Source organism: Zea mays, unplaced genomic scaffold (genome assembly GCF_902167145.1).
Source record: "Zea mays cultivar B73 unplaced genomic scaffold, Zm-B73-REFERENCE-NAM-5.0 scaffold_462, whole genome shotgun sequence".
NCBI classification, from domain to species: domain Eukaryota; kingdom Viridiplantae; phylum Streptophyta; class Magnoliopsida; order Poales; family Poaceae; genus Zea; species Zea mays.
The window spans coordinates 12595-26725 of record NW_023367105.1 but is presented as its reverse complement, the minus strand read 5'-3'; the positions used below and the strand labels follow the sequence as shown (position 1 = coordinate 26725).

The following is a 14131-nucleotide window of genomic DNA, read 5'->3' as shown; positions in this document are numbered from 1 at the left end:
TTGAGAATAAGCGAGTAGTTTTATTTCTTACCTCACTACTGTTTCAAGTGCTTTTGCCTTCTAGCGAGTGTGAGTTCCCCCTAGGTAGGGCGGGCTATAGACTAAAAGATATCTGTCAATGATAGAGCAGTAGATTTCTTTCTTTTAAGAGTTCTCTTGCTTGTTTTGATTCTGTTTATTGTATTCTGAAGTTCGTTCATCACCTTACTTTTCGTGTCCATCTAGGACTGTTGGTTTATACATGGATCCTATTCTAGACTAGAATAGAACGCGTATCTACGACTTTCCCATCCAAGTAAGCCACGGTGAAGGAAGGTTAAATCTTGTCTAATATATATAAACTTGACCTTTGTTGGTTCATACATACCTTTTCATTCCTGCTAGTAAGGCATTCCAGGTTTGATCAGTGCTTTTCTCGAGGAAGATCAAGATCCAGCTCTAACCATAGTCGGTTCTGCCGGTTTAAGTTTCAGGGCAAGTTTCTTGTGTGGGTGGATACGGTTTCATTCTGACCTTTGATTGTTGACTTCGGGCAAGGTCAAGTCATGGGATATAGTTCAAAAAGTGCCAGAAGGCAGCTACGTCTGAGTTGGATATGGAAGCTGGGTGAAGTAAGACCAATAGAGATGAACTATTGATATTGACCTGGCTAGCGCTAACGCTTTGCAAGGGAGATGGGTCCGCTTGAAATCGCTAGAGTGAGAAGATCTGCTAATGCATATGCTAATAGGCCTGGTTCAACCAAAGCATTTCTTCATGCCCGATTCTACTTATGATTTTTCTGAGTGCTAATACTTCAACTACTATTGTGGCCGGGTCTAGTTCTGCTTGAATCGAAATAGCATCGAATGACGTTCTGCCTGGAATTGACCTTGCTTCTACTTCTTCCGCACCTGCGACTGTATGCGAACGTAAACCGGCACGGGATTCTTTTCCACCCGCTTCTAACTTCTTCCTTGAATCGAACTAGTTTTTATTCCTGAACTCCGGAAATCGTATCCCTTGGGCAACCCATTTATGTAAAGTAAATATTCTACATCTGACTTGATACAAACCTGCACCACCAGCTTCTTCCTTTATACCAGTTCGAGGCGAGGATTGATTGCTTGATCTCAAAAACTCCTAGTTAATGTGCATCAACATTGGAGTCGGTAGCTTCGTCTTCTGCCTCAGGTTTAAAATCACTTATTCCTAGCCGCCTATCCTATCCATGCGCCGCAATAGAGGAAAGAGCAGCAAAGAAATCAAAAGCGTGAAAATGTCTCGATATCGATATGTTAGATGGAGCTCAATCAATAGGTGCCGGATTTCTTATTTCTCAGAGCTGAGGTCAACCTTGCCAACTCTAGTTCTTCCTCGGCCAAGTAATGTAGATTTCCTTGGGAATTCTAGTGATCTCTTTCTTCTTCAGCTACTGCTACGAACGTATTTAGTTTAGAACGAGTAACTACTCGAGGAACTAGGCCATGGTTTCCGTTAGTCTAAGTAGATCAAATCTTGTTGGCAAGAGGACTACTACTGGGATGGGATTATTCTATTACTAATTGATGACCTGGGGGGCTACTCTTCTTTCTCCACTACATATATTTATTTACTGACCTGTTGATAGCGGGGGCAGTAAAGAGGAGAGGAGGAAAAAGAAGTAGAGTTAGGTTCTGTTCTTGTGTGTAAGCCCTCGGTCGATTCGTCTGCTCATTCACAGCGTATGATTCTTATCCAATTGCTTCTTCTGAAAACGCGGCGTCGGTTAATCTTTCTTATTCTCCCTTCGGGGCTCCTCATGTTGCTACTAATAGAAACAGTTCGGACCTTGCTCATACAATCCTCGGGACTACTATTGGTTAATCTTTGTCCTCCCTAGGGAAAGACGATACTTTTTGGGAAAGACAGGGTTAGCGCTGCCTGGGTTGAGCCATTCCTAACAACTCATCCAGCTTGACTAGCTTGCATTAAGAGTAGTTCATTTCCTATAAAGTGTAGCGAGTTTTCTACCTTTTCACATAACCGAGAAAAAAGGCAAAGTTACCCTACTACATGTATTAGCTAGTTTTGTCTAGTCAACATCTAACGCTCATTTCACTATGGGATTTATTTACTCCGATTGCTTCTACTCTCTTACAGCTGGGTGCGCCTATAAGGAAGACTTTTCATAGATTGACTTTGGACAGGCAAGTTGAACTATCAGGCTTCACTAACACAAGTAAGAACAAGTAGAAAACTCCGTATTAAGGGCTGACTTTCCTTTTGACCTAGTTCTTAGCACTAGTGATTAGCACAAAGGAGGAGAGAAAAAAGGATTGAATAAGCGAGCACCAGCATTGACTTTCTTGCTTTAACTAACCTGACGCCTGGCCCTTTTGCTCTAGGCTCTACTCCTTGTCATTGATTTCTAGCTAGCTTTCCCACTCGCATAAAAGGAATGAATCGAGGGTATTTACTTGCATTTCTTTGTCCTACTTGGGTTGGGCTTTAAGAAGAGAGGATTTATTAGCACGACGAGCATCGCATGCTAACCGGGGGATTGAATAGGATATCATAGAATGTAGCATATTGTCTTAACTTATAGGGTAGGGTCTTTCCTATAGCAAATCCTCAGTTTCTGTCCAGAGTCCGCCCTTTAGGTGATGGATCATCTTTATAGAGAGACTAACAATAAGACTAGATTAGATCGTGTGCTTCTTTATAGACGGTGGGCTTAGGTGGATCTCCCTCATCTACCTAGACTAGATTAGAGTGCTCTTATCCTAACCTTAGAGCCTAGTTTTTTACGTGAACTCTTGGGCATTATCGCATTCATGATGACTTATGGGCATAACCAGACGAAGTTAAGAGCTACCTATTGTGCATTAGGTTTTCCTCTAGGATCCGGTTGTAGGGAAAAAGCATTGGTGTATGAGCCTACTGTACCGACTCTCCTCATACTTATGGAGCAAGATCCTGTCCCTTTCTTATAACAGCTCAAGTCAGGAGGGGGAGTATAACACATACCCCTCGTAGGCGGTGGCTAGTTTGAGAACTAATTGCTCATGGCGAGCTTGTTGGATCTTCTTATCCAATCTATCTACAAGATCGGTCAATCTAAACTTTGTCTTATATTCCTATCTCTTGAATTCAACTCTGAGCAGATCGTAGACAGCATGAGGATTAACATTTAGGAACGATGGCATTAAAAGACCGGTTGAATTCACCCTTTCCTCCTTCCATCAAACTCTGGATCCGGGCTCTCCTCCACTATCGTTCCGGGTTGATGAAAGCTCCAACTCCCTATCCTATTTCACCTCGCTTCGGGTTTGCTTTCTTGTTAGCATGTTTGAATCAGCATAAGTGGAGTGCATTGTTTCTTCAGCGTTTTTCACAATTTTATGTTGTGTGAAAGTGCAGAAAGAGATTGAGAATTTCCAACTGTGCTTGGCTTATTTCTTATTTGAAAGTGAGAGTGCTTACTCTTCAAACTCAGACTCACTCAGACCAAGCCTACAAAAAAACAGGGATCTCACCTCTCCCCAAAAAGACATCAACTATATGAATGCATTCTTTGCCACCAAGACACACACCAAGGGTAGCGAGAACTCCTGGTGGACACAGGAAAAAAATATGCAACCAACCCGAAGATGAGGATGTGAACCGCATTACTTCGATCAATAGACTTTGAAGTAAAGTGAAGCGAAGTGACTTTGTGAATTCCACTCGTCTATATATGAGATTTGTGGGTAGCCTTCAATCTCTTCAACTATATAGGCTCACATCAATAGAGAAAATCTCTATCTTCTCTACTAAGAGACTTCTTTTTCTTTCTAGAGATTCCTCTTTCCTATATATATAGAATATACAAGTTGGGTTCGAACCAACGACTCCACCCTCATATGGATTGTGATGCGCGCTCCTTGCTTATCCCAGGCTAGGCTACCAATGAGATCCCACTCACTGGCTTTGGTTAGTTATAGTCAATCCATACCGCCTTCCTAAGGTTAGATCAGATGGCTTGGTTTCATTTCTGAATAAAGAGGAGGCTCGGGAGAGTGAATCTCGTACCTGGCTGGCTTTGATGCGGGTTCCAGGTCATTCAGCTGCTGCTACTTACTTGATGCGTGTACTTCCAGGTTGGAGTTCTTTTACTTTCAAGTTAATCTACTTATTGGACTGGACTGAGTTCTTCGAATAGTTTATTTATGCGAGTTCATTGAAAGACTTAGTGGACCCAGTGAATTAACTTACTCATCGGGATTTTTATATTGAACCGGTGTGTTGAGTAAATGACTAGTTTAGTTGGGTAGAAAGGAATGGTAGCACAGTGCTACATGAACGACTATAACAAGTAGCTTTTTCTGGTGATAAGGAAGGCACTAGTTGGCTCAGCAGTAGTTAGTTAAGCAGGTTCCAAGGCAGGCGAGACAGTGGAATGCCTAGGGACAGCTTGATATGCACCAAGGAAAGTTGGAGCGAAATGGGCTGGTGGCTCAGTTGCTACAGGACTAGTGAAACGAACAGTCAGCTCAGTCAAGAGCAGGTAATTTGTTGGGACAGCCAAGCAAACAGATGTGCTATTTTGTTTTTCCCTTGCATCAACAACTATCCCTAGCTTTCCTGGACCGGGTATATACTCCTCTTTGTCCAGTAGCTCAGTAAGTTGGAACGCGTATTCCAATCCAAGGAAGAAAAGCAGTGACTCTCTGAAACTAGTCAGTGCTCGCTACAGTTGCTTACTACTTGCTCGGGTCAGGCAACAGTGGAGATTCCAGAGAATCTTATGATTTTGGGCCCTATATATTTCTTTCAGGGTTCGGCCAAATATTACGAAGGAAACGGAGAACTATTGCTCGCCTAGATGGCATTCCAAAATGAATGGCGAGGAGACACTCAACCTTTTTGGTATACCTTGAGTAATCCCAACCAATAGGTGCTGGCTGGTCACATTGAATTACTAGGGCTTCTCTCTCTCAATCATTTCATTTCCGTCTCGTAGATCTGCTTCCAGAGGCCACAGGCACGAAGTGTTTGTACAACTATTTAAATGCTATTAAACTCTTTCTTCATGCATGTTGGGTACAAGACAATGATTAGAATCGACTACTGTTAGGCGTGCACGTATCATTCCTGTCAACTTATTCCATAAGGGTAGCTTCACCAGCAAGCACGGGTGAGAATGGGTGTATAAAGTCATTGACAAGGAGAAGAAGCCGCTTCTGTCAGGGGATTGGATTACCCATGAGTCCATCTATGCGGAAATGCAATATTTTAAGCGATCCTCTACTCTCTAAAGCAAGCCACTGAGCTCTGTCAGGTCAGGTAACATAAGACTAACTAGCAAATGCGATACAAATCTATGCACCAACGATTCGAACTTAAAATCTTAGACGTATGTTAACATGAAAGGAGGGGCCTGCCTATTAAGCATTCTATTCCATTTCGTGGAAATGCATGCCAGGGATTGGCCACCCACAAGCACTTCTCCTCCATTGGCGATGTGGGTGAGTTGAGACTGAAAAAAGGGGCTCTTAAGGGTTCCAATTCAGATTTAAGGTCTACGGCTGAATAGAAATAGCAGTATAACTCCCTATAATCCGTGCTGTATTTCCCGTCAGTTTCTTTCTGTCCTACGGAACATGAGTTTTGTATGGAAAAAGGGCTTGCTTGCCCATAGGTAAAAAGACTCAAGGTATACTTTAGGCGTTAAAAGCTGGCTTATTACTTGGAAGAATGACATAAGCTAATAAGATGGGCTTACAAATTTCATTGTAGTGATAGAAATCTTCCTTTCAGTGATTCACCTACCTGGATTTCCCGCCCTGTCATCTCACTAGTCAATGGAAAGAAACCTTTGTCAAGAGTCTGCAAGCACAAGAGTGACTACAACTTTTACTTTACCTTATAATTTAAACTTTGACTTATAAATAACTCTTAGGAAAGCCAGCCCCTTATTAGTACTCCAGAGAGCTACTTCACCCAGAATAAAGAGAAGGTTCGAAGAAACTAATGCATAAAGACCAGGGGCAGGAGTATAGAGAGTACAGCGAAGAAGCGTGTGAGTGGTTTGGACGGAGTGGCAGAAAGGAAGAACCCTCATCTCTTGGACTAAACTCGTACTTTGCGAGAGGCAATACGCAGGAGTAGGAATTCCGATCGGACTTGCTTCTGGGATGGGAGTGCGGACTGCTTTTCTTAGTTACTTTCTTTTTGGTATTTCGTATTTTCAGATGCGTCTTCTTCTTTCTCAGATGGCCCGCATGTAGGTCCAGTGTGCTGCTTTCTTAAGCTGAGTCGTAGCCCTTGACCAACCAGTTAGCCTGTCCCTGCCTTCTCACAGTGGATTTCTCAACAATCTCTTCTCTCAAAGAAGGAATGGAGAGCTCTGTCCTCTCCCTTTTCCTATGCGCGCGTTCATAGTGATATGAGTGAATCGATGTGTATTTATGAGGATCAAACCCTAGAGTGATTCTATCGTAGATTAGGTCTCTGGATCCGGTGTGCCTTGGCCTGACAGCAAGCTGAACAACTTTGCTGATCATCTGGCTTGACTGGGATTCTCCTCTCATAGAACAGATGACTGATGACTTTGTTGGAGGGATGGCCTAAACAAACGTTTATGCCAGAGTGCTTCGGTTGAAGAAAAAACAGAAGGTGAAGCTTGCTCTGTGATGAATTGGGCCTTCCTTCAGCTTCCACATCCTGCTTTGAATTCAAGAGTCCTTCTTTTCTTGAATTGGTCTGGTCGGTCAGTGGTTTGTTTTCTGGGCCTGAATCCCGATCCCCTATTAGAACCTTCTCAAGCAAACCCTCGTAATCCTTTTACATCTCTTAGTCTAGCCCATGCATACCTTGCTTTACCCATCGTTACTTATCGTTCAACTTAGAGCTCGATAGCAAATTCTTCGAGAGTCTCTTGTTCCATCTACTATCCTTTCTGAAGATAATAGAGTAACAGTGCTCCATAGAGAGAGAAAGAAGACACAGTAATGGTAAGCCATTGTAGGGATCAGCCTAGAAGGAGAATCATTAATTCTTGTTTTCATGATATGATGAAACGATTCAATCATGATTGGGGTGTGGGTAATTATCTTCTTTTTTTTTCATAAGATGCGGTATTCTTGTAGTGGTTCTCGAGGGCAAAGGGGGGGATTTGGGTAAAGCCAGTGGTGGTGATTGTGTCATCCGTTCTCTTCTTAATAACTCCCATCTCCCGAGGCCTAGCTTCGTATTATTTTCTTCATTCAAAGCAACCCATTACTTTTGCTACTACTACCACTAGTCTAGCTGTTGTCTATTTGCAACCATATAATTTTTCTAAGAGTACATGAGATCGTATTGTATTTTGGGTTTGCACTAGCGATAAGGTAAATCAAAATTCTGGCTGGGGGCTGGTTTGAGAGAAGTTTGCTACTCCGGCAGCCTTCCAATGACCTTAATGAAACGGGACGAGTCGCAATGAATCACTACGAAAATAGAAATATATGCACTAATAAAATATAGTCAAGCGAGGAGCCTACGAGTTGATTGAAGAAAGGCACGAGGCGCGGAGCGTCAGGCTTTTGAGAAGTAGTGGAATTGCTTACCTAGGAAGAAGTAGTAGTAGGAGAAGTCAGATCTCTTTGAATAGGTGGTCCGCTTGCTTGGAAAGAAAAGCAAAGTAAGACGCCCTACTTGTACTAATAACTAGAAGAAATCAATGGATTGAAGAACAAAGCAAAACACTGATAGTAGAACTATGGGAGAAAGAAAAGAAGCTTGGTTCACATCTGGTAAGCGAAAGAGTGAAGTGAACTAGGCGTTGAGTTCACTATACGGATTAGCTCATTCGAAATCTATATAGAGTATCTCAATTCAGCTCACTTGGTAGAGTTTTGAGTGAGGGAACCCCGGGGCTGTAGTCATCCAGTTCACAAAGTCTTGAGTTTCTCCAAATGATATAGATAGAAAGAATGGCGATCTACTAATATATTATACTTACTCTATATAAGGGATTTCTACTAGGAAAATCCTCTTTTCATTCCAAAATATATACTTGATTCAGAGATGATCAAAGACTCCTACCCTAACGCGTGACTCTAAAAAATCCAACTGATCTGAGGGTTTTTTCTCCAGTACAAGCAACACATTGGTAATAGCATACTTCCTGCAATACGAAGGGAATGATAAAAATACCTCACCAACCAATAAAAATCCCTAACCTAATTGGGAATACTCTCAAAGGACGGACAATCCGAGTTAAGACGGCCTTCCGAGAAGCACTATTAGGGAATACGCGGGAGGGACATATGTCGTAGTTCCACAACGCGGAGTTCTAATGTGGGGATTGGTCGAAGAGGTTTTATTAGCTAGAAAGGCGCAAGTCTCAGAGCTGAGCTCACCGCTTCGCGCCTCAGAGGGTGTCCAGACCCGGCAGAAGATATAGGCAATGTGAAATGTTCGGCTACTAAATGAAGGAGTTCAGGCTAAGATATTATCGGTTCAGAAGCGCCTGGGTATGGGTAGATCAGCAAGCCCGCTTACCGAACTGTTTCAAAAGAACTCGTAAGAAGCTTTACAGCAGCTCAAAGAACCTATGTATACGGCCCAGTCCTTGCCATGCCCGATCTTCACCCTTAACCATTTAATAAGCTTATGCCAGTGAGGTGTGGATGCAATGGAAAGACCCATATCGACCGTCTTACGACAAAGAAAATCTTGCTATTAAGAGGAAAAGAAATGGAGCTAGGGTCAAGTTCCAGAGGGGTCTCCAAACAGCCTCACACTACACCATCACGTGGGAGCTCCTCCACTCCTGTGGAAAGGGCATGTCTTACTATAGATAGTAGGTCAGCTCAATCACTTTCATCAAATTCCCTTGCTTAAGTACAAAAGCAAACTCCCCAGGTTCAAAAGCAACGGCCATGGGGTCAGGTCACTATACTCGTCAAGGTTGTCGGAGGTCTGTGAGTCATACGACTGTGGTACTGGCACTTTTCAAACTGAGACTCACTAAATATTACGCTTCTGCTCGCAAAGTAGGCCAGCCAATAAAACCCATCTCGTAGGACTCGCTTAGCTAAGGTTCTGGCTCCTTGATGGCTGCCACAAATCCCTTCGTGAATCTCATTTTCATTCATATTTTGCAAATACTTCATTCGATATATTTTTTTAGCTAGCGATGACAATGTCAAACATACCCCGATATCCACATTGTATCTAGTCCAATAAATTGATTTAGCCCGAAGCATCACATCACCTAAAAGACTGATATCCAGCTCCATATAATCCAACAATTGGGCTCTATTCTCCTGAAGAGAAGACACTTGAACTTCGTCATGTGCTATTGAGCCTTTTGAACCTAAGTGCGGACATAAAGTCTTAGCCAATGTTTCTAGACTATTAGGGAGTTGAGTGTATGAATCTCGTAGATGGAACACCAATTTCTTATTCCCCCTTTTTTTCCTATAAATTGATAACTGGTAAAGCTTCTTGTTCCTCATCAGCGGTTTGATGGTGTACTCGACCATATGACTGGCTAAAAACTTCATTAAGTCGATCGGATCGAGAAATTAGATTCGAAAAGTAAACTGTTTTCACGCCCTTGTGAGTAGATCCCAGTTTGGCTATACGCTCTATAAAATCTACCAACATTTTAGTACTCCTTTCTTCAAGGGAAGGTATTATCAAATTGTAATCTTCAAAAAAATATGTGTCTATTTGATCATCCATGGCAGCCACATCATCCCCCGGATTCACCACTAAGAGCCCCGCAGCATAAGGTACAAGCACATTATTTAGTATAACAGTCTCTATATCGGCTACAATGAAAGGAAAACATTTCTGTTTCTTCTGCTTCAATGCCGTGATACACTCAGGATGTTTACGATACCTACCCGGAGCTCTTGCTCTAACTTCTCGTGGTTCACCCCTAGCTATGCCCGCTTCTATTAAATTCCAAATTATGCTTGCAATTTCATCGGAGCTAGGCAACTCTTTGTCAGTGATTTCATGCCTACCAAGCAGGTACACTCTAATGTATACACCCTTTCAGAAAATAAATCCTTCTCGTATTCTGCTGCTTTTTTGATTCATTTTTTCTCAATAATAGCATAGACATCCATGTTGGGCGCAGCATTCCCACTTGAATCTTCCAAAGAGAAATAGCATGACCTATGATAAAGGGCACAGGTTCTCCGCTTGCTCTTCTCATGTTATATCCAATAGTAAACTTCCCATATAACAATTCTGTATTGTACACGTACTTTTTTATTTGAGTAGTTTCATTAGGAACGGAACTTGTAATTGTAATAGAAGCCAGATTTTCTAGTCAGAATACGGTCGGGGGAAGACTATCACTGACCGAGCTTCTCTACACTGACCTTTCTTCTGGTCAAGTTCGCAGCTCTTCGAAGAAATCCGATTCTTTTCCTAGGAGAAGAGATTGATTCTAGTTATCTTTCTTTCAAAGCCATCCATGCATAGAGAAGACTGGGCCCAAAGCATTGTAGGTGAGCGAGTAATCTCTGGAATATAAGAAGAGATAGAGATGGTTCTTTTGGCTCATCAAATGGGACTCGGACTTTGCAGAAAGAGAGTAATGTTTCCTCCTTTCTCACTCGCCTGGCTGGTCTATTTATTGCTATTAGGTCCTAATAGAGAAGAAGCTTTTTCCTGCGAAGATCAAGTTGAACGGTGAGTTCTAAAGGTTTTCCTGATGTACCAGTGTCTGTGTCACTTTCCAAGTAGTCCTTTCTTATTTCTTCAAAGAAAGATTCCCATTTAGAATAAGGAAAGTCAAATAGGGAAGGAAAGGCTAAAAGAACCAATTTTTCTTGTTTTACCACTTCAGCTACAGCGATCAAGGGTTCGTGTTAAGTTTCGAACTTGTGAAGAATTGCCAGTGGGAGACTGTTTCTTTCTCTAATTCCATAGTCTTTCAGCCAACAAAGCACTCTAATTTATGTATTAGAAATACTATTTGCTCGTAGCCTAGAGGTGTAGACAGGAATGCTATGTCAAGGCTAGGTTAGGTGCCTGGGAAAGCCTAGGATAGGAGCTCTTGGGCACATTACCCCTGCTACAGTTGAGACGGTCCCAGTCTTTTCTCTTTTTAGGTAATTAGGATCATTAAGAGGTGCTTAGAGGGGTGATACCAGAACGAATAGTTATTCTCACTTTAGGTCATATGGTGTAGCTGAAAGATCTACAAGTGTTTACCGTGATTCATCTTGAATTCCAATTATGTCCCTGCATTTCTGGTGTCCTTCTTGCTTCACTTCTTCTACTTGGACGGGGGAAGCCACTGGAGTCCCCGCCTCTAGTTGAGGGGCTTCCGGGACCCCCTCGATTTGTGGGGCTTCCGGGTTGACCGGAGGATGATGACTCCCCCGTTTCCAAATTCGCTTTTGGGGTAAGTCAAGAATTTCATCTTCCCTCGGTCGTTTACCAAGTGAGGTCTGTTCCCCCCTTAATCTTCTGCACGTGGCCGTGCCTACTAAAATAATAGTACAAATAGCACAGAGTAGTACTGACGTTTCAAATGAACTAAGTAAAATATTGTTCTCCATACTTAAGAAAGCATGATTGTAGCTCCGCTTCTTGCTTTGCTCTAAGCAGAAAGACTTATCTGAAATCGCAGGTTGGGTTTTCCAACCAAAAGAAAGACATGGGAGTCTTTGTGCATCTTCTTCTTCGTAACCCAAGGACCGACGAACAGAAATTGAAACAACGCAACCGTACTATACTATCTATTTACGATAATTTGATTGCTGACAACATCACGCTTCTCTTTCTTATTCTTTTTTATATAACTGTCACTTTACCGGGCCGGAAAAGTGACACCGTCACGTCTCAGGGTCGTATGCCTGGAACAAGAAGGGTCGTCGTACAATTTCCATTTCGGCGATTACAAAAAAGAAGGAGGCGAGCTCCCTATCCCTCTTTGTCTTTCCACTTCCGGAACAAACACTTCGTAAAATTATTTTGAGTCCCGGCCCGGTTTTTCCCCACTAACCAATTACGTTACGACCACTGAACAAACTTGGTTGACGAACATGGTTTATGCGCCGCTAATCTAGCGGCTTGTCGAGCATTTGACAAACTCACACCATCCATTTCAAATGGGATTTGTCCCGTGGACACACGAGCAATCCAACCCGTAGGATTTCCTTTTCCTCTTCCCATTCGAACTTCTGCGGGTTTCCCCGTAATAGGAAGATCTGCGAGAACTCTTACCCATATCTTACAATTTCTTCGGAATTGTCCGCTCATAGCACGACGGAATTGTCCGATTGTAGCCCGACGCGCTGCTTCAATGGCTCGATATGAAAGACGACCAGCTCTACTACTTTTGGTGCCATATCTTCCAAAACCAAGTTGTGTACCATCCGGTTCGCGACCCCTACTACATCTGCATTTACTATATTTACTATATTTCGTACGTTTCGGATATAGCACGTCCCTTCTTATTTTGACTATATGAGATCCGCACTTTGACACCTGAAATTCCGTCACGAGTAGATACTTCCGCAGGAGCATAATCGATTTTCTGGTTAAATACATTACAAGATGTTTTTCCATACTTTCCGCATTCAGTTCTAGCTATTTCCGCACCCCCTAATCGACCAGAACAACAAATACGTATCCCCTCCACCCCTTTTGGCATTATTAATGGAATATCCTTAACTATTTTACTAAAAATGGAACGAAATGAGATTGGATTGTTCCTCAGTTGAAAAGAGATGTCTTGAGCAATCAGAGAAGCACTTTGATAAACTGATTTGATCTTTACCGACTCAATTAAGGTATTAGTGTTTGTTCTATTAGACAAAAAAGATCGCATTTTTTGCACTTCGTTCAAATAAGAGTTGTACCCGTACGGAATTCTCCTCTTTCTCAGTATGATCTCTATCATCATCTCTATTCCCTTTATCAATTTGCCTATCCTACCTAGGTCTATGAATTTCTCTATCAATTCCATTACCTTATCCTTACCCATGAGGTTCCTACATTTGATCCTTAATTGACCTAGGAGTTGTTCCCGGGCATACTCATAAAATGGGTTATTATACACCCCAACCCCATCCCTTGAAAAAAAAAAGGTAGCACCGAAGAAAGGAAAGAGCGAGATGGTGGTTTTTGTTGTTCCCGCGAAGCGAAGATCATTCGCTTGGCGAATGAAGTGGATCAACCTCTTTTTGGCTCGGGCCAAACACTTTTTATCGCTGGTCGAGCTTTCTACAAAAAAAGCGATGCGAGAGCGTATTCTCTTATCTAAGCTTCCTCCCTTCGCTCCCCCCATCGTAGATGGTTCAGCCACACCCGGTGCCACGAAATGATTGAGAACTACGACGGGGTCGAAATGCATTTTGTTCTTTGTATTAAAAAAGTATTGCATGACCGAATAATTCAAGGAGGGGCGCACAGCGGGGAGGGTCCTTTTTAGTAGATGACTCGTCGGGCCGTCAGAGCGGGACTTCTTTGGTAAAAAAAAGAACTTGAATAACTTTGTTTTTATGAAGGAGTCGTCATTTTCTATCAGGAAGGCTATGTCATTTACAACCCCGGCGTATTTCGGATGCTTGAAGGCCCCGCTCACCCGAAGTGATTTAGAAAAATTCTTCTTTCTCGATGGTGATCGGTCATGGTATCCATAACGTTGCATCTTTTTCGGCCAAATCCTGATTTCGTTTTGCTTCTCCCGGTCGATCGACTCGACTCTTTTCCCTGCCCCCCGGCCTCTCACTTCGTTTCGTTCTTCCTCTGTACCCTCGCTTGAATGAAGACACCCGATCGGCCCGACTTTCCCAAATGCCCACCACCGGCCCTTATCCTTTCCGGGTCTTGATTTGTCGCGTCGTTTTAGTCGTAGTGGTCGACGGGGAAGAAAGAAATGAATGAATGTCCTTTTGGGAAAATGTAGAATAATACACCTACCGAGACGAAAGCCAAAGGTGAGTCTCGTAGGTGGACGTATCGAACTGAAATAAGATCTAAGATTGACATCTTGATACAATGATTTACCATAATAATAAATAGAGTCAATGGTGACAGAGCCGTGGGAAAAGCCGCTTCTTTTTTGCGGCGGGGGCTTCCATTCACCAGCGCAGACTACATACACGTGCTCTCTGAACCGTGCTAGATAGTCACCCATCACACGGCTCTCAAACCCAACCTGTGGTGGATC

General features: G+C 42.7%; 2 protein-coding genes across 3 annotated transcripts in view; both read right to left on the bottom strand.

The window, feature by feature from the left end:
- Positions 1 to 14099, bottom strand: part of LOC118475473 (ATP synthase protein MI25) — a 24429-nt gene extending 10330 nt beyond the window's left edge. The window contains exon 1 of the mRNA XM_035963865.1: positions 1 to 14099. This exon is cut by the window's left edge and continues 10330 nt beyond it. The gene's annotated coding sequence lies outside the window, so the exon portion shown is untranslated.
- Positions 1 to 14131, bottom strand: part of LOC118475472 (ribosomal protein S3, mitochondrial) — a 39373-nt gene that overhangs the window by 23459 nt on the left and 1783 nt on the right. The window contains exon 2 of one of the 2 annotated variants that reach the window (XM_035963864.1): positions 1 to 13979. This exon is cut by the window's left edge and continues 23459 nt beyond it. In XM_035963864.1, the coding sequence (XP_035819757.1) occupies positions 12374 to 13979 (1606 nt within the window). In that variant the 3' untranslated portion in view covers positions 1 to 12373. The other variant, XM_035963863.1, reaches the window with a different exon arrangement.